The 27,972-nt window shown below is 38.0% G+C and overlaps 1 protein-coding gene across 3 annotated transcripts in view; it reads right to left on the reverse strand.

Annotated features, from left to right (window-relative positions):
- Positions 1-7,292: 7,292 nt before the first annotated feature.
- Positions 7,293-27,972, reverse strand: part of CXXC4 (CXXC finger protein 4) — a 75,749-nt gene continuing 55,069 nt past the window's right edge. The window contains exons 3-6 of one of the 3 annotated variants that reach the window (XR_015729279.1): positions 26,029-26,114; positions 20,381-20,449; positions 15,934-16,069; positions 7,293-8,226 (exon numbers count right to left, since the gene is read on the reverse strand). Coding sequence is in view for 2 of the 3 variants with exons in the window: in XM_060686934.2 (XP_060542917.2) it covers positions 26,070-26,114 (45 nt within the window). In the remaining variant the exon portion in view is untranslated. Of the gene's footprint in view, positions 8,227-15,933; positions 16,070-20,377; positions 20,450-20,473; positions 25,187-26,028; positions 26,115-27,972 lie in introns of those variants that run through there. The other 2 variants (XM_060686934.2, XM_034442215.3) reach the window with 2 other exon arrangements.

Below are 27,972 nucleotides of genomic sequence, written 5' to 3' on the forward strand. Positions count from 1 at the left end.
CTTGCTTTGGAATATGGTGCGGAAGGGGGGGGGGCGGGAGAGCTATCCAAATTAATTTTTTAAAAAATTATTTTTTTGGTCAGTATACAGTTATTTCAGCTCATCAGTTATAACCTCCCGTCTGCCTGGGTTTGCTCTAACGAAACCAGAATCGTCAATAATGCTCCCAATTACACCCCCACCTCCAGCACACATACACAGACACAAGCACACACAAACGAGAATATCCGATTCTTGCTCCCCACCCCCCACTCCCCCTTAAGTCCGGAACTATTTGAGGCCTGAAAGGTTGGAGAGGGAAGAAGAGGGAGCGGCGCTCGGTGCTCTTTTCTTCCCTGGCTGGCTGGCTGGCTCCCTTCTCCTCCCTTTTTCTTTTCACTTCAATGCGTAAAGGAAGCTGTTCCAGCTGAATGCACAGAGGTGCGGCATATAAAAGCAATAACTTGGAGGCAGGGAGAGGATCTCTCTCTCTCTCTCTTTCTCTCTCCCTACCCCCGTTATTGGGAGGAAAGGAGGGAGGCAATCACTAATCCGCGCATACTTTTATCTGGCTTTTGATAAGCAGCAACTCAGCAGCAGAGTTGAAAATCCTTGCTGGAGATGACACGGAGAGCGAGAGAGGGAGGGAGGGAGGGAGGGAGAGAGAGAGAGAGAGAGAGAGAGGAAGGAGGGAGGGAGAGGGGGAGATGGCGCTCGGCTTCGGGATGACTTTTCAGTCAGTCACGTTTGGCTTGGTGTCCTTGTGAGGCTGTCACCCGACCAGAGGTTGATTTGGCACCCCGCCCTACAGATTTCCTCTTCCCTCCTTCCTTTCCTCTCCCTCCCCCTCCCCATCTCCTCTCTCTACACACTCCACTTAGCACATCACAATCCACCTGACAACTCTCAGAAAATCCCCTGCCTGCTTGTCTGGCCTTATTTAGTCTCGGTGTGCGCACACTATTAGCCAGGATGTGGCAAGCTAAGGACAAAAGGGCTTGAGGTGAGAAAAGAGCTGAACCTAGATAGAATGAAACAAATTGGAAAGTTTTAGAAACAGAATGCATCGCCCTTCAAATTCCAGTCTCATCAAAGTGATGTTTTAGCGTTGAGGCGGCTTTCCTATTTCACTTCTCAATCCCAAATATTTTCCCTTGAGAAATAAGAACTCACTATTCCAGAATATGTGTGTATACTTGTTAGCTTTTCTCATGATTAGAGTTGGGTTTATATTTGACAGGATGTTACCGCTTGGCTAGGAATTTAAGACCAACTCTTTGTTATCCGTAATGTTATCCATATGAAAAACAATAATGCATGTTAACCAAATATCTGTGAGAGGAGGTAGAGTTAGTCAACCATTCTCCAGAAAAAGATGTAGTTTTAAATGTGCATTTTAGAACAAACTATTCTGAAACTTGTGTTATAATTGCTGTATCTTCTTTACTACCTTCTATGGAACTACACACATTTGTATGTAAATTTTCTACTTTAGTTCCTGTTGATGAATAAACTGCGAACCTTGTTCTGTCTCCTATTTTATCTTCTAAAACTTTGGTGTTTGCATACAGACTTTTCATCACCTTTTAAGATTTTTTTTAAAAAAACTGATCAAGTCAAATAATTTTTTTTCTTGTTTCATTGGTATACTTGTTTTCACTTGAAATTAGTAACATAGTAAAAGAGATCTCAAAGGGATGCAGAAATGGGAAAAACTGAGTTTAACATTGGAAATATGAGAAATTAAGACAAATTAAAATCCATCCATTCTTATTACCATTGTGTCTAGAAAATATATATCTTAACTCTGTAATTATCTGATTTAGAATATAGGCTCCTCCCCCCCCCCCACATGACTGCATTACAAAGCAAGAATGATTAAAGTTATTTTCTGGTTCAGAATGTAAAATAGATTTCTGTCTATCCAAAGTAGATTGCTGTAAATGCATCCATGAAAATTCCTTAGTACATCCCCTTATTCTCTGTGAACTCACAAATAAAAATATAATATATCCAGCATTTATGGGGAATTGGATGGTCCAAGTTTGGTTTAAGAATAAAGTCCTTTTAAGTACCAGGGTTTTGAAACTCCTTCAGCATCTAAACAACAAACTAAGAAGGCATAGGCTCATTTGATCAGAGCATCCTTATTATAAAAAAGATTGTCTTTTGAAATTATATATCAAATCATTTACTTAATGATTCAATGCATACATTGAATGTATGCTGATCTTTTTTTGTCCTTTTCCTGGATGTTGAATTTGCTCCCCTGGGCATTAGGGGTAGGGGTACAATGTCATCCTCTACTTGCCCATAGGGTAATGAGAAATTGTTTCCTAGAATCTCAATATCCTATACAGAAGCAAACAGCTTTTTTTTCTAACTTCATCCTTCTTTCTAAAAGGTTCCTCTATACCTTTCCCTAGAATTTAAAACACTGGTTTCCTTTTCAACCATTAGATTGTTTTTTCTATTAAGAGTCCGTTGACCAGATTTGTGAACTTTTCTCCCTCCTTCGTGTTTCAACCCAGTTCTGCAGTAGTGAAAAGCTGTTTCTGAGGAGTATTTGGAGATAGATGCTTGCTTGCTAAATTCCTGAAAGAGAAATCTGAGCCTAATGAAAGCCAAGACAGATAGACAATAATCTGTTAGCCTGGTAAGGAATGAAGTGAAGAAATTGGAGAAGATGCAAGAGAGTTTATAGTCTCTTGTGGTAATGCTCCAACTGGGATAGAAACCTTCCTCACATCTAGCCCAGGACCAAGAGAACTTTATTCTATTCCTATCAAACAGATATTTTCCATATTTCTACAGTTGGAACTCAGCAAGAATGTTAGCAAAGCTGGTTGATAATTGTTATCACAATTTCCAGTGTCAAATAGTACAGTGGCATAATGTTAAGACATTTAAATTTAGAAGCTAGAACAGTGTGGCCTCCTTCTTCTGCGCTCTCTGTGTGCTCTGTGATTTACCTCATGATGTAGTGATGTGCCTAACAATCCTGTTTACTGTATATACAGATATAAAATATATTTATTTATATAAAACTACAAGTTCGTGTCAGCGTCCCTCATTCCATTTGGACACTGGCTGCACAAGTCATTAGTTCATTTAGGAACTGACATATTCTTGCCTGCATGAAACCATTTTGAATTCTGCTTCCAGATGACCAAGGAAAAACAATGCTACTTTATTGCTGTGCTGAAGGGCAATAATGTGAGAGCCATCCTTTTCATCATCAAAAGATGTTGAGGTGGAAGATGACTAGCTTTTGACTCCTAAACTTCGTGCAAATGTTTGGCCACTTTAACTGATTACACTGATGCTTTGCATAATTGGCCTATTTTATCCTAAAATTTGTGGTGTTAAAATCAGTTAAGATCTCCCAATGCACCAATCTCTTGGTGAAAAGAATCTTGAAAAAGTTCAGGTGGCTTTCAGGACTTCTATTCTTTAACTCTGGTTAAAAATGAATCTAGGGATGATTATTCAGCAGCATGCAAGTCATGAACTTTAAGTGATCTAAGAAATTGTTTTCTTAGAGATTGAAAATAATGTTAAAAGCAACAAACAGAGTGTTCAGAAGCTTCAATTTCTCAGAGCTCCTGTGGGTTTTTGTCTCTGAATCTGGTTAATTGGGAGAGTTTATTTATCCAAAATAAGCCTGTGACTGTTTTGTAGTAAAACTGACCTTTTCTTGCCTTTACTGGTTGGGATTTCATGTTTGCATGACACATAGCTTCTCCTTTGACCTACTTATGAAAGTCATGTGAACAGAACCTATCCTATGAATCTTTTGTTAATGCAAAAGGCATTATTTAATCCAAATGGGAGACATGCAAAGTCTCTCTCTCTCTTTTCCTTCCCTCTCCCTCTCATTAAAAGTAAAGAAGTATGTCTCACAAGATATCACACTGTAATCACAGCAGCTTAGTAAGAGGGATGGCCTGGTAGCTGAAATCTTCTAGGCTGAGTGCTCTTTTCACAAAATATTCTGAGATCATTGACCTCCACTATTCCCCTTGAGGGTCTGTAAATAAAAGGTCAATTTTTTCCCTTCCATATCTGAGTAATGGTGAGCAACTATGTTATAGAATTTGATAGGGAAAAACCACCATTGGTATAGCATACTGTAGGTTGTGTACAGGGGTGAAATGCTCCTGGTTCAGACCGGGTTGCCCAATCCGATAGCGATGGCGACAGGTGGTTCAGAGAACCAGTAGCAAAAATCCCTCCACCCCCCCACCACCATGCCCAGCTGAGCCGCACGATCATCAGAAGCCTTTTTTTTTTTACTTTTCAAAGCTTTTTTTCTACAACCTCTTTCGACGAAAAAATGCTTTTAAAAGTAAAAAAAAAAAAGCCTCTAATGATCGCGCGACTCAGCTGGAATCGTCAGAGGCTTTTCAAAACATTTTTTTCTGCAACCTCTTGGCCGAAGAGCTGGTAAAAAAAAATGCTTTGAAAAGTCTCTGACAATCCCAGCTGAGTTGCCTGATCGTCAGAGAGGCTTTTCAAAGCATTTTTTTAAAAGCCTCTGTGACGATCCCAGCTGAGTTGCCTGATTAGCAGAGGCTTTTCAAATCATTAGAAAAAATGCTTTGAAAAGTTAAAAAAAAAAGTTGGCCACGCCCACCCGGTCAAATTACCTCCCCCCCACAAGCCATGCCCACAGAACCGGTAATAACAAATTTTACATTTCACCCCTGGTTGTGTAGGAGAAGAGCAGGCTAAACTGAGAAGAGATGGATTAATAGCTGGGATGTGAAAGCAGATAGGTTGGTAAAACAATTCCACAATAAATTCCCTAATAAGCCAAAGGGTCCTCCTGGGGGGGGGGAGAGAGGCACTTAGAGACAACTGGACTAACCTCCTACACTTATCTCATTTCAGGACACGCTCATCGCCTGAGGGGGGGGCAGCCTGTCAGCCCTGGAGGCCATCTTTAACTTTGGATCTTCAGGGCTGCCAAACCCAGTGGATGGGCATGCTGTGGGAAATGGGAGGGGGGTTGGATGGAGACAGGGTGAGATGTATAGCCATAACAGCATTCTTTTCCCTGGGAGTCCAGGATGTTCAGCCTGCACCTGGAGAGGCGTGACTAGGCAACAACAAACAAGTTGGGATGGTTACCTGATTGGTCCATGTGATGGACATGTGGATGCAGGGAAAGGGACTTTACTTTGGGTGGGGAAAACCAGGGGCCCTTCAGATTCGGATTTTCCCAGATGTGCCAATATGACATCTCTAATAAAATGGAACTTTGAGGAAAATGCCTGCCTTGGAATTTTACTTCTGTTGGGGGTGTTACTTGGAACCCTGACAGTCACCAAGAATTGGACGTGATTGAATGGAAGGGGGAAAAAAGGACTCCATAAGTCTTTCTGTAATAAAGTGAAAGAATAGGGGTCAAAACATTGCCATTGCAACTCTATAGTATTTTGACTCCTGGTAAGACCTTTTCTTGTGTTAGGAGAAATATCCATCTGGTTCAGTTCCAAGCTAGGAGAAAGACACTGAAGACAAAATGGAGGCTGCAGACTGATTGGAAAGAGGGTTTAATGATGAAAGAGTACTACCAAGCACATGGTTCTCTGGTGCAGTGGACACACTGAGTTGAGAGTGGGGTGTGTGTGTGTTATACCTTCTCTTGGGTTTTGAACTTGAACTTCGGGTTCCTGTGCAAGAACATGTATTCCAGTGGTGGATTGCCCTCAGTTCGGACCGGTTCCCAAGAACCAGTAGTAAAACTGGCAGGAGGCTCGGCCCACTGACTCGGACGCCATCAGGAAGCTTCTGCGCATGCCCCGTTGCGAACCTGTAGTAAAGATAAGTAGAACCCACCCCTGATGTATTCTATTGGCTGTTGTCAGATTCCTATGAGGTCATGTTTGTCTGAGCTCCCAGGCTTGGTTGAAATTTGCTGGGTGATGCAATGTCCTTAAGAGATTGGCCCATGTGGTGAGCTCTGCTGCTAGATGGGTTAATCCTATTATGTCCTGGAGGGTCACATTGCTGAAGGTCTTTTGTCTTGTAGATAGGATGGCCCAGTCTTTCTTAATGGGGACCGAATATCTGCTGGGGGCAGGGAATTTCTGTCTCCCTTAAGATTTTTTATTTCTCTTTTAGGGGAAATATTTTATCCTGCATTTTTTAAACATTTCTCAAAATATTTCATTATCCCTCACTTGTATATACCTGAGTGGCTTCCCTCACTTGTATATTGGCCTGGGTTTTACTGTCATTTCTTTCCCTCTGATGTTACCAAGTGGACTGCTTTTGCACACTGTTTTTGAAGAAAGAGACCACTTGGCTCTTGATTCCAGCTAAGGCAATGAAGAGCAGAGGCTTTATAATACTTTATGATATGAACCCTGGCATAAAACTCCAGTTCTAAAGCAGCTTACTGGAAAATGTGCAAATTACTCTGAGCTCAGCTTTGCAAGTGGACCCCAAGACATATTTTCTTCCTTGCTTTGTCAAAGTGTGTGTGGTTTGCATGCCTGGCTCATATTGTGGGCTATCATAAAACAACCACGTCATCAGTGTTTCCAGGTGAGGAGAAAGATAATGTGCTCAGCTGGATTCATCCGGTCCTGGAACTGCTCTTGTTATGTTACCTGCTTTCAAACCCTACCAGAGACAAAGAATAATGGTTTATCTTCTCAATCCTCCTATCCAAAAGTTTACAAAAGGCTTAACGTATCTCATATTTGCTTTAGACAGAATTTGAAATGTATACAGAAATACAGGTTTTCAGTCCTGTAAGATGGTCTTTCTGAAAACACTCTTAGAAGAAACTGCAGGTAGTTACAGATTTCCGACTTGATCCAGTTGACACCAGCTTTCATTGCCAGTTGAACGTTGTGCATTAAGTCTGAAAATATTCCCTTAGCTGCAGAAATCACAAAAATAAAGAATAACATCTTAAAGCTGGAAGTGACTCCAAAGATCATTTAATTTAATGCCTGGTTTCTGCTTGTAATCATATTTTAAAAGGATCACCTTCTCAGGAAAAAAGAGGGATATGTTATTAGTACATATATCCTGTAATTTCATTCTGTAACTCTCTGGATGAATGTAAAGTTTTAAAAATCAGCTTGCTTTAGGCTAATAGTCTGACTTATACAAACTTGATGCAAGTGAAAAAACTCCTAGAATTAAGAATCTAAGAGCTTTTGAATTGATATGAAATGGAAATCTAGTACTGGTGTTTCTTAGCTGCAGCCTTGAAGAGATTGTTTACATTAGGATATCTTTGTATTAATCATTGGCCAGAGACATTAAACTAAAATTTGCAACTGAGCTGCATCTTTGATTTGAATCATGTTTATTATAGCAATTGAAACACTCTCAGAACTCACTGGTTCAATGTTTCATAGGATTTATCTCACCCTAAAGTGGTCAGAAACCTTGTGCAACAATGGTCCAATTAACCCTTCCCCAAGGCAGATAATAGCAGAATCTTGAGACTCTGATTGTTCTATTACTTCCTCCTCCTCCTCCTTTTTATGGTTCAGTAAAAGGAGGGCATCTGCCACATCTCTTTGTGGACTTAAAAATTGCTTCTGCTGCTTTTGCCTAGGCAACATATCCTGCATATCTCTGTCAAGTTTATCTTCCTTACTCTCTACAAATGCCTTCTGAATACCCTCTGGGTGGAAGACATCTCGATTTCATGGGGGACCTCATTGCAGAGGGAAAGTGCTGCTACAGAGAAGGTGTGCTTCCCAGATCCAAGAAATAACAATGTTTGAGTGAGACTGTGAGAGGATCCAGGGTGCACCAACTCTGTAGATTTTAACAATTAGGCAGAGGCTGCAGGAAACAAGTGGTGCCTCAGATAACCAGGTCTCATGCTATATACGGCTTTATAAGTGATAACCAGCCTTGAATCACACCTACAAATATACCAGCAACCAATGCAACCCATAAAGCATGGGCATGCCAAGGCTTATTCACCACTGCTTTGTTGTTATGTTCTGTACCAGTTGAAGCTTCTGAGTTTCATCCATATGAAAGAAAATGCATCCAAGAACATCCATATGTAGACCACATTGCAATAATTGAGCCACGAGGAGACAAGGGTTTGAGTAACTGAGGACCATCCAATCCAGGTAGAGGTAAAATTGGCACACCTGATGGAACTATGCAAAGACTCTCTCTCCAACAGGTTCCAAGAAGATCAATTATCCAAGATGACCCCCAGATCACACACCACTTCTGAATGGGGAAGTGTAACTCCATCTAGAAATAAATATGGAAGATACCTGAACCTAGGCAGTCCCAACAATAACATCAACCTGGTCTTGGTAGGATTGAGTTGGAGTCAGTTCTTCTCCTTACAGACCCTAATTACAGATCTCTCAATTGAATTTTTACAAAAAGTTCCCTAATGATATTGATATCGATCAATGATTCTGTATGATTCCCTTTTTGGATTAAATACCATAGTATTCTTAGGTGTCCTACAATCAAACATTGGAATATAAAAAGAATAAAGCAAAACTACAAACCCTGTAGCTCTAACCTGCTCTATGCATTTTATCATTTTCAGGCACACTTTGTTCAATGGCCATGGGCATTTTCAGTTCAACATCAGTTACCTGATTAATGAATGACAAAGAACTGTCCCCCATGTATGACTGAACCTGGAATCTTGACACTCAAACCCTCTGAACACCGTGCTTTGTGGTAGGGAGGGAGCAATTAAATAGGGCTCTACTTTCCTTTCTGCATACAGCATTTTTAAAATGCCTTTTAAAATATTTTTATTTCAACATTCATTCTGTAAATCCAGGTCCTACTGTATGTTCAGTCCTATCCTATTTTTTCCTCCAATATTGCCATAGTTAAGCTCTTTGGAAAGAAATAATCTTGCTAAATGACAGAGTACATTTCCTATCATTTAATAGGTCTTCTCAATTAAATCCCTAGCATCTCCAGTAGATGGTCAAATTAGCAAATTATAGCATAGACACCAACTTGACAACCTAATTGCCAGGAAAAACAAAACAGGACTGAGTAATGTTTTGATGTCTGGAAACCATAATATGCTTTGGGGAAACCAAGGACTTCAGTGGTTGGGGACATTATGTAAATGTGGTTGGTTTTGTTCCCTAATTTGTGTGGTGGAAATGTGTGTGAATTTCTTTGCTTAAATGATTAGAGATTATTTTAGGGCTTCCTAATTTCAGTTTTTGAGGTATGTTACCTCAAAATGCTTTTTCAGGATGTCAGTTGCTGTTGAAAAGGGCATGGCAGTGCTTTCAAAACTGATCAAGGGACCATGGGTAGCCCTGAGGTTGTATGTACTTGGAGTAGACAAGGCTGGCTTAGATAAAGAATTGTAGGGATCCATCATCAGATAACTTTTGCGTTCATTGGTTTAGCTTCACATTTTATGTATGAATAGTTAGTTGGAATGTATAAATCAGGCAAAATCTGATTCCAATTTGTGATTAAATCCATGTTTGCAATTCATTTTAAAAGACCTAAGTCAATTGAAATTGCTTCAAGGGTTCAGTTCAATGATATGATTCAATTCAAAGTATTTATCTGATTCAATAAATGTACGCCTATAAGTGCAAAAAATCCATCTGATCTTTGAAAATACTTGAAAGCTCCTGATCCACTGTGAAGCCTCAAATTGATTTAGAGATATAATTAGAAAATTCATCCTGAAGGAATGACTTGTTTGACACAGCTTCAGATAGAAGCTTTGCACAATCCTAGCAGCTAGAATGCCACAGCATTTGCAACACCTAGCTAGTATTGGTTGATTAAACAAACAAACAAACAAACAGACCTTGACCTGAATAGTGCCTGGGTGAAGAGACTTGCAAGACATTCCAGACTGTAGGATAGGACAACTATCCTACAACTATCCTACAACTATCCTACAACTAAGGAGCCCTGGTAGCACAGCAGACTAAAGCACTGTTATTAACATCAGCTGCCTGCAATTACTGCTAGTTCAAATCTCACCAGGCTCAAGGTTGACTCAGCCTTCCATCCTTTCTAAGGTAGGTAAAATGAGGACCCAGATTGTGGGGGCAATAAGCTGACTTTGTATAAATATACAAAAGTATGTAGGCTATTGCTTAACGCATTGTAAGCCGCCCTGAGTCTTCGGAGAAGGGCAGCATATAAATCAATTTTTTAAAAAAACTTGCTGTGGCCAAGTCACCACAGCCAAGTCACCATGGGACAACTTGCCATGGCCAACTCGCCACAGGACAAGAGGTACACTAATTTTTTTTTAAATTGGTGGAATAGAATTATTAAAGAACGGATGCCAAAAGAGGGACAAAATGAAATGTGAATGACAAAAATTAAAATAATTATCTTCAGTTGAGCTTTTATTTTTACATATCTATTATGTCAGGGGTGAAATCCAGCAGGTTCTGACAGGTTCTGCAGAACCGGTAGCGGAAATTTTGAGTAATTTGGAGAAGCAGCAAATACCACCTCTGGCTGGCCCCAGAGTGGGGTGGGAATGGAGATTTTGCAATATCCTTCCCCTGGAGTGGGGAGGAAATGGGGATTTTGCAGTATCCTTCCCCTGCCATGCCCACCAAGCCACGCCCACAGAACCGGTAGTAAAAAAAATTAGATTTCACCACTGTATCATGCTATTCCCTTTCAAGGTAAATAACATTATACAAATTTTAGGAAAAGTGAGAATTAGGGGGCATAATAAATTAAAAGCCAGATTGAGATTTTTTAAAAAAAAACTAAAGTAAAGTCTAAGTTACATAAGTACCTTTGCTATCTCCATAACTTTCTACTTTGCAAATGAACTTTGCTTCTCATCCTTGGGATGTCAAGTTGACTTGACTTCAAAATAAGGTAAGCCAGTACTGTTTTCTTTCAGGGTTCTACTATTCATTTTTATTGAACAGGTCTTTGGAATCTTCCCTAAAGTTGTAGCCTGATGGCATCACTGTGTATGCATAGAAAAAGTGACACATCATCCCTCACAGCAATCTATGTCGGGGTTTTATGGGTTTTTTTCCCCCAATATGGATTTTCTTTTTCAAAGTAGGGTTATTCTCTCTTGCTTTCTAATATATCATTTTTCAGGGCTATATAGGTGCATCTGGTGTTAAAGGATGATCAGCCTAAAACTTTCATAAGGATTAATGTCAGCTGGTTTGGATAAACAGCAGGGCTTCCAGGCTTGTAAAGAATTTCTTTTTGTCTTCATTCATTATAAAATGTTTCTAATAGCAGAGCAGTTGTGTCTTCCTGTTGCCATTTCTGTGGGAGGAGTGTTTAATAAGAGGACTAAAACTGGCTTTCAAGGAATAGGAGAGGAGGGAAAAAAGAAGAGGGGGGGGGGAGAGCATAGAAGCCAAAATTCTCTTCTCCTTTGAATGTTTATATTTCACAAGCCAAACCAGGCAGGCCCAGACTGAATAATTAATCGTAGCATTATTTAACCTCACACATCTGCAGTTTTAGAGTGAAATTGTCTGAAATTCCATTCTAGTGAAGGAGCCTTGTCTTTTGAGAGGCTGAACAAATATGAAAATAAAAACAATAAAATAATAAAATGTGGGACTGGCTGTTTAGTAGGTCATGGCCTGCATTTTGAGGAAATGGAGGCAGATCGAAGAAGATGGCTGGTAATACAGTCACTCATTTAAGTAAAAATGGAAAAGAAAGTTGGTTTCATCGTGCTTATTGTTTGACATATCAGGGCAAAGAATACCATTGTTCTAAAACTACATAACGATTTTAAGAATGTTAAGTTGGTCCTGAAAGCTTTTCACAAGTTTCTTTATAGCCTCAATATCACACATTGAGCAGCAGTAATATTTTCAGAGAAAGGTTAAACAGAAATATAATATCCATTCAAAGAATTTGCTTGGTAGACCAGTATCAAATATATTTTACCACATGTGTACCAACTGAAGAATAGGGAAATCAAAACACTAGGAGAGTTGTATGATTTTGGTGTGAAGATTTACAGATTATCTTGACAGTCCAGTGTATGTTATAGGATTGTGATAAACTCACAATACCTGGTAGAGAAATCTAGATGGCTTGGAGGATACATCCCATGAAATAAAGGAGACTAATGCATGCCATCAAAACTGCCACAAAATTACATTTTATCCAAAAAATTGGTACAGAACAGAACTGGAGAAAGCACCATTCATTTATGTTCCAAGTAAGCATGCAAAGGACTGAATTTCACATCCTCTGTTATTAAGGCAAAGTGTCTCATTTCATTCCCATTCTGTCTTCTGTTATCCTTTCGTACAGAGTTGTGAATATAACTGAATTCACATTAGGACATCTGAAGAACCAAAATGCATTGTTTTATATATACCAAACATTGTAATGCAGATATAGTTCATCAACCATGAAAGCATATGTAAAGACTATTGACATTGCAAATATATACATCATGCTTTCTCTGAGGATTACTTCATTCTACTGCCATATCTTTGTAGTGTATATTACATAGGTGAAATAATAATGACTAATCCCAAACTGCCCATTGACTCCATAATACATGGAAATTTGATGTCTCTTCTCTAAATCTAGCACTTCAATCAGTCCATTTCTACCACCTCGTTCAGCATTCTTCAATTTATACCCTGTTGTGTTCCATGCATGTACATTCAAGATGGGTATGCCCCATTAGTTCCCTAAGTGTGCATTCATTTTCATTTTATTCTTTGCAAACACAATGGAAAGTCATAGTGATTGACAGGAAGCACCTAATGTGTGATATGTAGGAAGAGAATCACATATAGAAAGTAACTCATGAAAACGTGTATAATTATGTTCCTTCCCATTCCCCTCCTCGGATAGCTATATATAGATGTACAGTAAAATCATACTATTTGGATTCCAACAAGAAATATGTTTTATTATTATCGCCATAGGGACTTGGGATGTGTTTGTAATTTTTGAAAAATATCCCAAAATCTTCAGGTGCTGCTCTTTGGAGTGTGTTAGCATTTATCAGGTAAAGCAGGAAGCCCTGCTTATTTTTTTATGACATGGGAGTTTGGGCAATGTTCCCATTTGGCTCTGTGATTTGAGTTGGAATAACTCTGTGTTTAGAATAAAGCAGCAGCACTGGAAGCATAAACTAAAGCTTGGACAAATGCTATGAAAGTTTAACCCCAAAATGGCAGAGACAATGTCTTATTGCACTATAACCATCGTATAGCACTATTTGACTTACAAAAACATAATGGAGCCTGTCCATGTGACTGACTCAATTTTACAATCTTTTTTTGCAATGGTTGTTAAGTGAGTCACTATGGTTGTTAAGCAAATCCTTTGTTCACTAAGGCACAAACATAAATCACGTGGGATGATGCAAACAACCGTATGCATGGTCCAGTTGCAAAGCGTTTGAAGTGTGGTCACTTTACTGCGGTGGCCGTCAGAACGTCAGAACTGGGTTACAAGTTCCTTTTGGGGGAATCCATTGTAACTTCAAATGGTTGCTATGCTATGGGACCAATAGAAAGTCGAGGACTGTCTGTATAGTTAAGAAATTAACCATGGACACTCATATTGTTATTTTTCTTTCTCACAGATGGACAGATTCAGTGAATTTAGCATTCAAAGCAAGATCCCAAATATACATCTATATTTTTTTCTAACAAAAGCATAAAAATAAGACATTTTAATCACATTTGGGGTTGCTCTTCTACCCTCTCTTTTCCCTCTTTTCACAACAAACCTTTTTCTTCTTCTTTCTTTCTTTCCCCTCCCTACCTCCTCTCCTCTTCTACTTTCTTCCTCCAACCCTACTTCCCCTTCCTCTCCCTCACTCCTCCCCTCTTTTCCTCATCATTTTCCTCATCATTTTGTAGAATTATATTAAAAGTTGCTAGTAAGTTCCATATGAGTTGAGAATATTCTGTTATGGATCTAAATCTCCTGATAAGATGTACCATAATATAGACTTAGTAACCATGTTTTTAATAACTGCTATGGAGAGTTTTTTTTTCAAAATCTGTCTGCAATAATAAGATATCATTATCAATAAATCAATATAGATATTGATTTATTCTAAATAGAATGTGTTATATAGAGTACTTGTAGCATAAAGATTGCATACTACATTGCTAAGGTCATGTTACAAAAATACAATCAACTGAATGTAATATATAATGTCCTGCTTTGCACGAGTTACTATACCCGCAAGCAAAGTCATTATAAAACAAGTTGAATCATTGACAGGTATTATTGAAAGAATTGGAAGATCTGGACTGCTTTTCCAGATAAAACTCTTATTATGCAATTGCTCTAGCTTTGTCTCGTCTTATCACACCCACAAACATGTTTGTGCAATATCTTTTAGCTGAGAAGATTAAAAATCTATCAATTGAAAGTTATCATCAGGTGGCATATCCCTTTCACCAAATGTTTCCCTTCCCAACAACAGTTTATATCACATGGATGACCTCCATAGGGCCCAATTTTCTTAGGATTCATTCCAGTCCTTCCTTCTAATCCAAATAATTATACTAATAATTGTCTTTTAAGGAAGAGTTATGCATCCAATTAGAATTTGATTAGTTACCAAGTGAGAATTTAATGATGATCACTATCTCTGAGCAAGCATGTGGAACCGTGCAGGATCATGCTATTAATAATTGCTGAGAAGTTCCTTGGAGAAATGCTTCTTAGAAGAAATTGGCTACCAGTTAAATAACATTGAAGCAGCTCAGTTTTTCTTACAATAAATTTGTCTGGGCAGCCACTGAGTTCGTGTGAATCCATGGTGTTTTTCCTGATGTGCAGCTCAAGAATTATATTCCCTTTTTGAGAAAACATGAGATTACACTGAAAGCCAATCTGGTCTCATGAATAGCATGCAGTACGCAGGGAATATTAGTTCAAATCAAAGGAAAGCTACTTGGGTGGCCTTGAGCTATTCACCATCTGGCTATCCCAATTTCCTTTCCGCTGAATAGAAATAAAGCAGATCTACCCATACAGTTGTAGAGAAAGCCACACACAAAGGTTATAGAGGACTCAGCACACCACAGCCAGGAATGTCTTCTAAATTATAGATGAGACAAAGCTCTATACAGTTAAAATTGTGTCCTAAAGGAGTGTTTCTCAGTCTTGGCATCTTTAAGGTGTCAGAACCTCAGGTCCCAGAATTCCTGGCTAGTTGAGGAATCCTGTGAGTTGAAATCCACATCTTAAAGTTGCCAAGGTTGAAAAGCACCACTCTAGAGAATATCAAAACCTTAGTTCTTGAAAGAACACCATGTGTCCAAACAAATGTTTCAAAGCGAGATGCCATCCTCTTATAGATATTATGACAAATAGGGTGGCTCAGGAGGAAATATGAATATGATTGTACATTTAGGATAAAAATATTTTTGATGTTCAATAGTTTATTTTTAAATATGTTTTGCTGCACAAAATTCTTATTGCCAATGTACACAAAAATTCTTATTGCCAACGGCATTATTTTCCCATATGTAACCCAGGCTTTCCTTTCAGATGTGTTGGGAAGATCCCAGAATTTTGACACAGAATGACTCACAGTAATATTGGTTAAAAATAGCAATTCCACACATTGGGAGGGTTTCAGGAAGCCTATTATGTGTAACACCTGTTTGAATTTTGCCAACAGTGTCCAATTGTTTAACACATGCTAAAAAGGTTATCCAAAAATATTGAACCATTGCTCATTCCACCTTGTTCTGCTAACCCCGGTCTCCTTCAAATGATTTTAGGGGTTGAACCATAGATTCACACAGGTGAATTGATTCATCATTGGGATAGTGAATTGGAGGCAGTCATTGGATTCTGATGCCTGGTGACACACTACTTCTTTCTTGCTTTTGTTGGTCTTCAGTTAGTCTTCCAGTATAACAAAGGGGATGAGGTTTCCCACTGGCCCATTGGACAATGCCTAAAGGAGTGACAAATCATAAACCCTTGTGGAATTCAACCTACCTTGTGGGATGCTTGGCCTATAGTTTCAGTCATATGGAACACACAGGGAGGCTTTGATATGACATATGGGGAATGTTATTTCTATCGGAGATGGGTCACAGACATTGAAAGAGATGGTGTTCTTTGTTGTAAGATACTGTAGGAGGAGAATGCTGTTAGTCTGTGGTGATAATAAATCAGGAATCTGATAGCGCATCTTTTGACTAACACATTTTAATAAAATGCATACGCGCTCATGAGCTGTAATTCACATAATCAAATGCATACAGTACTTAGATTAATGTATGGTTAACATTGGGATGAGCCTGGAGGACAGGGGATTCTCACCCAAGCAAAGGGAAGAGTCTCACAAACCACAAGAAACATCAGGACAACCATGTTTACATGGGAACTCAGATATATCCTATGCCCTCATATTTACTCCAACTGTACTATCACAGAGCATACAAGATTAGATGCACATTCAACATTCTCTTCCTCTAATGTGATATATGGCATCATCTGTCAGCAATGTCCCTCTGGATTCTCTGTAGGACAAAGGAGACAAACTTTGTGCAAAAGAATTAATGAACACAAGTTTGACATAAGGACCCAGAACAAGGCCAAAGTAAAATCAGAGCATTTCACCCTCCCAAGAACTCTATGGCAGATCTCAGGGTGACTGCTTTGAAAAACTTGGGAGTTTAACAGCACCATTAAATGAGAGATTGATGAACTCACATACATCAAAAGATTTCAGGTAATCCCAGAAGATCTCAAGACACTTAACACATTGCACTTGTTAGTTGATCAGGTATGTATAAACTGTTTCACATGTAACCTTCATTTCCATAACCACCTTCCTTTCCCTTACCCCACATCACCCCAATTATTTTAATTCTACATGAGTGTAGCCATTTTATGCATCTGAGCTGACATTCTTGAAAGCTTATGCCTGTTAACAAAATATATTAGTTGAAAAAAAAGATACAACGCCCTTCTGATTACTGTGGCAGATTAACCTAAACACAAAGCTTCAACATAAAATCTCAGCAGGACTAGAGATATGCACCCCAGGAAGCAATCTGACATTTAAAGCTTGAAAAGAAGTGAGAGGTCCTTGCATCCCAGTGTCCCTGGGGATAAATCCTCCTTGGTAACCAAACAGCTGATGTAAATCAAGTATCATTGCTGCCATGATGACAAATGGAGAAGTTGGCATCAAGATCCTAATGAATGGTAGTCATCGGTAGTTCAAATAAAAATAATCATTGGAGATATAGCTGGGCAGGAGAAAGTGAAATGGGCAATATAATGAAAGATATCAAAATGAAGTCAAGGGATTATTTGAACAGGATTTTATTTTTATTTTTATTTATGTTGCCCTTATTGTTTTTATAATATTCAACAGTGAGCAAATAAAATAGGTATAAAATAGATCATAGAAATATAACACATGTAAAATGTTGAATGTTTTATGTCTCTTAATTTGTAGGTGCTTCTGACACGAATAAAGATTATTTTTATAAATAACTCAAAGTGTAAAATATGCCTAATACTCTTTCCTCTTATTTCCCCCCCCCCAACAATACCTGGAAGATCGGCTGGGCTGAGAGATCATCTAGCTGGCTTTCCTAAGGCAGGACCAGAACTCACAGTCTCTTGGTTTCTAGCTTGGTGCCTTAATCATGAAACCAAACTGCCTCTGATACAGTCATTAGTCCATTAACTATTTCCCGACTTCTGGTGGGCCTGGAAGGCCCGTTTTTACTCTCCCCAGGGTCCCGAGGCTTTCTAGGAGCCTTGGGAGGGCGAAAACGGCCTTCCTCACTCCCTGGAGGCCCTATGGAGGCCAGAAACAGCCTGTTTCCTGACTTCCGGTGGGCCTGGAAGGCCCGAAAATCAGCGGGCCAGCACGCGCATGTGCGCTGCAGCTGAGCTAGGGCAATGCTCGTGTGTCCACAGATATGGTTCCACGTGCCACCTGTGGCATGCGTGCTATAAGTTCACCATCACGGCTATAGGGCATGGCAGAACAGATGTTTAGCATATTTTGGATCCAGGCTCATTGTTAAGAGCTATCAAAGGATTTGAGCTGTGGTGGCACAGTGGATAGAATGCTGTATTGCAGGCTAACTGCAGACTTACAGATTTGTAGAAAGTACAACTTCAGCAACAATGGTCAATGCCTGGAATGCTCTACCCGACTCCGTTTTTTCATCCTCAAACCCCCATAGCTTCAACCTTGTCTACTGTGGACCTCGCCCCATTCCTAAGAGGTCCGTAAGGGGGTGTGCATAAGCGCACCAGCGTGCCTACGGTCCCTATCCCACTGTCACCATTTATTTGTACTCATTACCTGTGCTCATGTCCATGCTTATACTTATACCTGTTATCTCGTACATGTTTGACAAACTAAATAAATAAATAAAATAAAATAAATAAATAGACTGCCAGGAGTTCGATTCTCACCGGCTCAAGGTTGACTCAGCCTTCCATCCTTCCAAGGTCGGTAAAATGAGGACCCAGATTGATGGTGGCAATATACTGAGTCTGTAAACCACTTAGAGAGGACTGTAAAGCACTATGAACCGGTATATAAGTCTAAGTATATAAGTCTGCTATTGCTATTGCTTGTTCCAAGGTGATTTGGGGGTAAGTTTTAGGTATATTGTTTTAAGTATATTGTTGGTATTGTGCCCCCCCCCAAAAAAGAACCTGAAATAGAGATTTTTTATTAGCACTGACAATTTCTCTAGATGAAACTGGCAGGATGTAAAGCATGGGTGTAAAGAAATGTTCCTGACTTGCACTAACCTCTTCAATAAAAATGAAACTTTTCAGACCATTCATACTTCACGCATCCTATAGTTTTCTTAATGTAGTCTCATCCAACTTGGTATTTTCTAGATATGCTGGATTTGGACCACATGGCTGGCGGTATTATAGGAACGGAACTGATTTCATCTAAAAGCAAGAGATTCTGGAAGGCTGTATTAAAGATTTTAAAATTAGTACCAGACATCTGCTTAACTACAAAATCCACCAAATCATTGATCCCCAAAATATGAAGGGGAAAAAAATGTCACGAAATGTCATGTGACGGCAATGTGACGCAGGAAGTTTGACACCCATGATTTAGATCAAGAATTGTATGAAAACCTTAAGCCATATGAAATTGGTCCATGTGTTGGTAATGAACACAATATGGATTTACAAGGGAAAGAACCTGTTTTTTTCTACTTTTAGAAATTTACAAGCAAGCAAGTGAATAGGACTTTGTACTAGGAAGCAGTAAAACAGATGCAAAGTGCTGTTATTGGAATGGTGTCATCATTAACCAAAAGTATTTAAGAGGGAAAAAATGCCAATATTTTTTTCATTTTTTATCTAAATACGGTAGTATTAACAAAAAGAAAGCCAAGTCTCTGCATATATATTGTGTTATTAATTATATGATACTTCTAACCATGATTCTGGATCAATAAATCCATTATAATTCAAAGATTTGTTTAAAACTTCATGTACTTCTAAGAAATCTTTTAGTGACGCCCCAAAGGTGCTTTTTCAGGAGGCAACTGGACTTTCTTGTTTTTTCTTTGAAGTCATTTTAATTTTCATCCAAGAAGCTTTTTCAGCTCTGACTGGATGGTGGGGAATGGAAGGATTTATATTAATAAACCCTTCAAAGAAAAAACAAGGAAGTCCAGTTGCCTCCTGAAAAAGCACCTTTGGGACAATCATGACCTGGATTTTTATTTTTATTTTATTAGTCATATTTCTATGCCGCCTACTCTCCGAGGATTCTGGGCACCTTACACCAAAGACAGTATGCTAAATAGCATATTGCCCCCTAACAATCTGGGTCCTCATTTTACCCACCTCGGAAGGATGGAAGGCTGAGTCAACCTTGAGCCGGTGAGATTTGATCCGCTGATCTGCTGAACTAGCAGTCAGCTGAAGTAGCTGCAATACTGCACCCTAACCACTGCGCCACCTCGGCACAGTGGATGACTGAGAATCTCTATAGACTTTTAGCTATCCAATTTGGGATGAACACCCTTCGAATGGTGTAGGAGTATGAACGGATTTCCAGAGAAAAAATTGCAGACTACAGAACCAGGAGTACTACTCAGATGACCTTGAGGACACAGATAAACCTCCAAGTACTTCAACGATCTTAAAATGATGCAAATGACCAGCTATCTGTAAGGAATATAAATCCTTCCATTCCCCACTATCCTGTCAGAGCTGAAGAAGCTTCTTGGATGAGAAGCGAAACATCTTCAAAAACAAGGAAGTCCAGTTGCCTCCTGAAAACGCACCTGTGGGACAACCATGACCTGGATGACTGAGAATCTCTATAGGCTTTTGGTGATGCAAAAATCCATTCAAATCCAATAAACATAAAAATATTATACAAATATTGTACCACAGATTTCTTGCATTTATTGAACTAGATACGAACCTTTTGAGTTATTTTATTGTGATGGCCCTTGAAAAAACTTTATGATTATTTAAGATCCTTACAACACATCTGTCCAGTGGAAGAAAAAAGAGATTTTAGAGTACTAAATTCCTTTATTTAACAACACAGAAATATCACAAAAACAACTTTACCGGGCAAATTGAATGTTTTTATACAGTTTTGTACATGCCCCATAAGTGATTTGAAATAAATACACCATTTTCCAAAACTGCTTTTTCATAATTGCACAAGCATACATACACTTTACACAAGATCTATTAGAAAATTTAATAGATTACTGCACAGTTCAGAAATAGGAGAACAGTGTGAATGGTGAATGTTTTTGTGGTCTATGTTTCTGGGCAAGAGAAAAAAAAAAGTAAACCTATTTCTCTGTAACTGTGAATATGGAATACTTTCTCACATTTGAGGTGTCTTTTATGCACCAGGAAACAGCAGACCTCAGTGTGAAACTGCCAAATTTAATCAAAACAATATCTGAAACATTTAGCTGTTACACATAACCAATCATTTCAGTATCACTATGCATCCAGCTATGATCAAAGGCCCACTGTTGATTTGGCTGGATGTATTTCACCCTGGATAGAATGTTCATTTAATTATTTTTCTTATTATTAATTCATTATAGACATAGCCAATTTAAAGATTCATTTTTATGGTTAATTTTATGAGGTACCTAAAGGGGTGGAGTGGGGGAAAAAACAAAAAGAAATGTGTTATTTCTCTTATAGAAATGACTAATTCATTCTTGTAATGTCTATGGATAATGGTACAGGTTTACCTGGGCTTAAATTTGGCTTAACTGATACTCAGGTATATCCTGTTGACTACATCCTGAGCATATCAATATTGTTAGGCAGACACAGAACTCCTGCACAAATTATGTTATGCTTCCTTTCTCACTTCAGTAGAGTAACAATCTTGGCAATTCCATCACTGGTTCCTGCAGAGTTGTCCCTTTTTCAAAAGTAAAGGAGTACTCTGGCAAAAATATGAAATTTATTATTTAAAATATTTTACCCTGCTGTTCTACCACAAGGTAATGCATTTCATATCATATATTTTTAAAATTATTTACAGCATATCCTATTGAGATCTACTTAGAAGTTCCATTGATTTCAATACATTTTACCATCAAGTAATTGCATTCAGGATTGCAGCCTTAAGGACATTGTGTGGTAAACACAAGATTCAAAACTTTAACTATATTCAACATTGCAAATAATTTGTTATTACACAGAGAAGAGAAAAAAAAATGAAAACTTATTTCCTTTTTCAAAACGTTTGCAACCAAAATACTTTAATGCACAACGACATACAAGTGCTGTTTCGATGAAATGAAAAAAATATTAATAAAAGCTGCAGAATTCTACCACCCAATTAAATAAAATTTGTGGGAATCGAAGTAATCGTATTTATATTTTTATGCAATTGATATTTTTAACAATTCAGATTTGACATCTAAAAAAAAATCACAATTACAATATACAAATTCATCAGCTTTCTAAAAATCAAAATGAAAAAAATCCAGAAAAAAAAAAAACACTGACACATGCAACAACTGGATATTAAACAGTTAAGTACATTGCTATGAATCATTGTACACCAAAAGGAACCTGAACTGATATTTTTGTCCCTCTCCTTTTTAACAGCAGAAACAAAAATTATTCAAAACAAGGCCAGCTGAACACCGAGGTGGGAAATGATTTTTCCAGCATTTACGATATTGATACTTAGTTTTGTTTTTATTTATTTATTTTGAATGGGGGAGAGGAAAGAATGGCCCCATATAACTCAATTGCTCAATAATTAGCACAGAAAAACCTCAAATGACAAAAAGGAAAAACAACCATCATGTTGATTCAGGTTCAGACTACTTGAAGTCATGAGGTTGCATAATGAAGGTATTATCCTAACATTTTGGAATGGAAAAAACCTCATCTAGGATGATTTAGAACTAAGAAAGGGTACTATATTACCCAAATGGACATCCCTATGAGTATTTTGGAAAGCCTACCTACTGCACAGGATATTCTGCATCATGTCAACTACAAATGGAGGGGGAAGCAGATGCTAAATGTAGTCCAACATCCTCTCTTTGGCCAAGAGTAAAAGCTGCTGGAGCACACCTCTTCGTTTCTGTGGTGTAGCCAAGCTGAAGAGCCAAATGCTTACATCACAGGAGACAAAAGCATGGGTCAAAAGAGACATCAGATGCAAATTCTAGGGATTAAGAGCTGTGAGGCTGTATCCTAAAGCTTCCTGAAGAATGGTGACGAGAACATATTAAAGAAAATAACCTCAGGAATAAAATAGTCATATAATTAATTGCCTCACAATAAAAATGAATTATTTTCTGCGGTTATATGGTTAGAACTATCTATCATCTAACAGATTTTTCCAAATATAATCCTTTCTAATATCACTCAAACTTGGTTCGATTTTTATTCTGCTAATAATTCCTCCTAGTTCTTGGTCGTTCTCCCAATCCTTCACAAATCAGTGTGTACATATGTATTTGCATGTGTTTGCATGTCAAAAGAAAAAAAATAAAGAAAAGGTAAAAACCTTTCTGAAAGTTAAGATATCTTCACTGAGAACATTCAAACAATTTCCTTGCGTTATAAATAATCCTTTCTTTTATATAGTAACAGATCATTGTATTCATTCATTCAAACAATAGAAAACTCAGCTAAATTTTTCCAAAAAAGGTAAAAAGTACTATAATAAAAAGAATATGAAATGGTATGGTCTTTGTCTATAAAAAATTAACACGATGTAACTCATAAAAATCTGTGCATCTGAAGAGCATCTTCTGAATATCTAAATTCTGCAGTTTCAATGGGATTTCCACTTTCTCAGTATTATACCTTATGGGCTTGCTGTATCTCCATACAGCGCGGGGGGGAGGGGGGGAGAGAATCAGATATTTTCTTACTGTTAGATCACAAATATTTCTATCTTAAGTTAAACAGTCGTAAAAATGATAAAAAACGTATTTGTTGAAAAGAAGTCAGAGAGGGAAATGATTCATAGTAATGGCCTTTTCTGCTCCTTTTAAATCGTAATACTTTGCTACTGGCCAAAGTACCTTCAAGCTTCCTTCTTTGCTCTGTGACAAAATAAAATGAAATATAACAAACTGCTGAAAGAAAAATGCTATGTAGATATTTCGTCTTATTATTATCTTTGTATACATTAGAATTATGCATTGAAAATTTCATATTCTGTGACAAGATGTTCCACAAGTGGAATAAATTATGCAAAGTACTAAGCTTTGCATATATTTGAACCATATATTTTTCTAATGGGAAACGCTGGAATACAGTTTCTGTTTTAAGGATAAAGACTCAATAAGGAATTGCACATAAAGAGAATAGATGTCCAGTACTGTTTCTGTACTTCCAATTATGGGATTAAAAAAAATCTTCACCAACGTATTATTTGTTGCAAGTGAGAAAAATCTACAATTGTTAAATATGATAGGGCAATTATGAACAAATGAAAAACCCAAAAGTATGATGGGGAAAGTTAATGTCAGTAATAAAGAATATAAAAATTGTCAATGCGTATTCTCAACAAGTTCTATGTTCTAAGACTCTGGTAACTGCCAGTCTGTTTTCAATCCCATCTTTCTGGCAATCACAAAAGTTATACTGATTTTTTTAAAAAAAAAAAATTATAAAAAGAAATTATTTGCTGGCAAATTGCAGAATCCTGAACAAGTTCTCTAGCTTCACAAAATCCATTTTAGATCAATTGAAGCCATGCAATTCCCTTCACACTGTACTCCTCCTATCACTTTTTTTCCTGCCAATCAACTACTTTGCAAGCCTAAATTTTGATGAGATGGCTATAGCCATGAAGAAATCTGCATAGAGAATTTTTTTTTTAACTGTTCCACATTCGTGTGTTATTTCTGAATAGGGTAATAATAAATTAAATGTCTGATCAGGGTAAAGAGAAAAAGATCACAATCTATTTTCAACTTTCAATTCTATTAGAAGTGCTAACATTTGAGAACACCTTAAAAGACATTCTGAGTTTCATGTCTTTCAGACAGAAGAAAAGATGTAACCTCACCTACATATACAAACTAGTCTAAGAGCTAAATATTATAAACTGAGAAAAATAATTTCAGGTATCTTTTTCCCCTAATAAAAGATCTATAAAGCAACCTCTAGAACAGAGATGGGGAACAATAGCCCCTTTACAACTTGTGGACTTCAACAGCATGGCTGGCTCAGGAATTCTGGGAGTTCAAGTCCACAAGTCATAAAACGGCCATCATTCCCTACCCCTACCTCTAGCGGAAAGTAAATACATTAACTGAGAGATTTCCTGTTCCTCTCAACATATGAAATTGTTTTCATTTTGTGTAACAAACCATTCTGCTGTAGCTCTGCAACATTGAAACTGTATGTCTGCCTATACTTTAAATCAGAGGTGGGCAACTATGGCCCCTTTATGACCTGTAAACTTCAACTCCCAGAATTCCTGAGCCCAGAAGTTGAAGTTCATAGGTTATTAAGGGGTCCCAGTTGCCCATCCCTGCTTTAAAACCTATTTTGTTAAACTTTTCTGAGCATAATTGTTCCTATAAGATAACGCTTATGAAGATTAACTGTTACTGCCTGTATCTTCCCTGTCATACAACATGGTGTCCTGGGAATATTTGAAAGAGACATTATTAAATCTTCTTTTGAACAACTTTGCTCCAGGTAGTAATAGCAGAGTGTATGATAAGAATACACCTGTACTGGTGCTGATGATGATACTGGACAGCTGGCAACAAAAAAAAAGGGGGGGGGTAGAAGAGGAAGATTCTTAATGTTTAAATTTATTGCTCCAGATTTAATTTGCAGAAACACACTGATGTGAACAAAGGGTTAATCTCCATAGTTGGTCAGATGTGATTGTCTCCTCGTGTCTAAACACACAAAATACAAGCGGCTATCTGTACAGTTTACAGTACCAAAACACGTATCATTGGAAAAATGAAGTAGAGATATGGTACTTTGTCAAGATACATTATTTTATAGCAGGGGTTTACCCAAACGTATAATTTTGTTTTTAACAGCCACTTTAAAAATAGACAACAAGTTCACTAGTTATAGCTAAATTACATCAACAAAAGAATTGGTGTACTGAATGTGAGCAAACTGGCCAATTGTCAGGATCCCAGATATGGTGGTCTCCGGATAAGACAGTAGCCCTCAAAAGCTGGTTAATGCTCTCTTATATGGAATGTTGTCTTACTAAGAGGGCCTTTCAAGAGGAAACTGAATGTCATTTAAGACTTGAGGAACTAATGCCCAGAATGCAGCTGCTAAGAAATGGCAGAAGCTTTGTCTAAACAAAGATGAAACACAACAAGACATGCTGTCAGACGGTGAATATGATGGGACAGAAAATAAAACAGTATTATCTTATGTTTAGGCATTTCAATGGGGGGAGGTTCTGCTTCATCAGATACAGCCTCTTCAAATGTATTGTTTTCCCTCTTACCTGGAGACCACTCTATGTCATGATTTTTTTTTTTTTTTGAGGAAACCCCTATACATAAATAAAAATAATATTCTTCAGTGGTAGACTAAGCGATTTCTTAAAACAAGACTTTAGCTTGCCTTTCACTTCAGGCTGCCTTGAAAATAAGATATGCTACTGCTTAAAAGAACCATCGGAATGCTTCAGCGCTGGGAACAGGTGTTCTCTACAAAAAAGAAGCAAGAAAACAAGTTAAGCTTTCTTTCCATTGCATTATAAAACGTGCTCTTCTGTTTCTATTAATTGTTTTGTTTTTGGCTTTCTTTTACATGTCATTTGTGCTTTTAGTTGTCCCAGTTGTATGCAGTATTTCTTGATGATTAATGATTTAAAGAAACAGTCATGTTAGCAATGTATGACTTTTTTGAATTTTAAAACATCAATGGGTGAACTATTGGCAGTTATAGCAAGTGGTAAATAAGCATGGAACAGACTTGTATGTTTTATCTGTTAGTCTAAAGTTTACCAACTGGAATCAGTCAATGATATAGCAGCCTAAGTGGTGCACTGATATTATTTATATCAGTCCATGAGTGATAGGCTAGGTTGACCTGAATATTCAGGCACAAATCTACAATAGAATGAGATAAACATTTTGAACACAAAAAGAAAATGGCACAAATATCTTGCCAACAGTAAACAGCAAACAATACTTTAGTTGAATAACATAAAAGTTATGACATATAAACAATCAACATAAGACCACTGTTGAAAGATATGTTTTCCCCAAACTTGCGTTTTTATTATTATTATTATTATTATTATTAAACCACTGAAAATCCGCTTTTTGCCAGTCCATAGAAAATCATCCAAATCTCTAATCCATTTTCCTTCTGGTTTGTAGAACACTTTTGCAAGAAAAATGAGAAAAAGCTCAAGACGTGCTGTTCTCTCCCAAAAGTTCATTTCTGAGGTATACAGAACTTACTTCCCCCCATTAATCTATAGCTTCTCCATTTGGGGAAGGTACATTGATATTATAATTCCCAGTCAGTTGAAGGCCATATTGCTAGCATTTGGGGAATATATTATAATCCCAAGACATCTTGAAGGCACCAGGTGGAAGGCAGCTGGTTTATAGCAAAAAAATCCTTCTAATTTATTTAATAGGTTTCTTTCTTCCAATCCTCTCCCAGAGCAACCCAGCAATGTAGGATTAACTGATAAAGAACACCTGGATTAAAGTCCCAGGGAGATTCCGTGACTGAGGGTGTTCCTGGATCTGCCTACTCCTAATCCAACACCTTAGCCACTATTCATTTGAACTAAACTGTATTTGGCTACTTGAACTTGTACTGAATCCAAAAGTGGTGGGGGCTTTGGGGCAGTTTTTAAGATTCCATTAAATCCAGTTTGTGGAAAACTGATAGGACTATCCTTAGCCTGGAGTAATTTTGTATGTCATGGTAGGTGTTTTCTGAAGTGAATGATGGGGTGTGCTTTAGCTTTCTCTTTGTCCTTTATCTTCTCTATCTCTGAAGGAGGGGCATCTCTCTCTTCTTGACAGATCTCTCTGCTGGCAGCACTTGAAATCAGCTAGCAAAATGTGGCTTCAGCTGCCAGAAAGGTTTTAGCTGGCAGAAGCAACGTTTGCCTCATCCTAAACGCCAAATGGCATCCCTTTTAGTTAGCTGTGTGCTCAAAGATAAATCCTTTCTAAATTCCCTTCCTTTTCTCCTACTGGCTGCCAAGTATAAGAGGCCCTCACTTGCTATCTATGTACAGCTTTGTTTCCTCCTGATTGGCTTAACTGCCAATATTGTTTTGTACTACAGGATAACTGCTATGTGTAGAGAGCAAAGCAAAGCTGGCTGAGGAATTCTGGGAGTTGAAGTCCACAAGTCTTAAAGTTGCCCAGGTTGGAGACCCTTGTAATAGAGCAATCAACAGCACCAAAATGGCAGGTGTGACTGGCTGATGGAAGCCCTGTCCATTTTTAACATGGATTGAACACAGTGCCTGATATAAATGGGGCAGAACTTTGATTTCCTACATCCTGCTCTAAGCTATTTTTTTTTAAATTT

This window comes from Pantherophis guttatus, chromosome 8, assembly GCF_059756535.1.
Source record: "Pantherophis guttatus breed Tessera chromosome 8, ASM5975653v1, whole genome shotgun sequence".
In the NCBI taxonomy this organism is placed as follows: Eukaryota; Metazoa; Chordata; class Lepidosauria; order Squamata; family Colubridae; genus Pantherophis; species Pantherophis guttatus.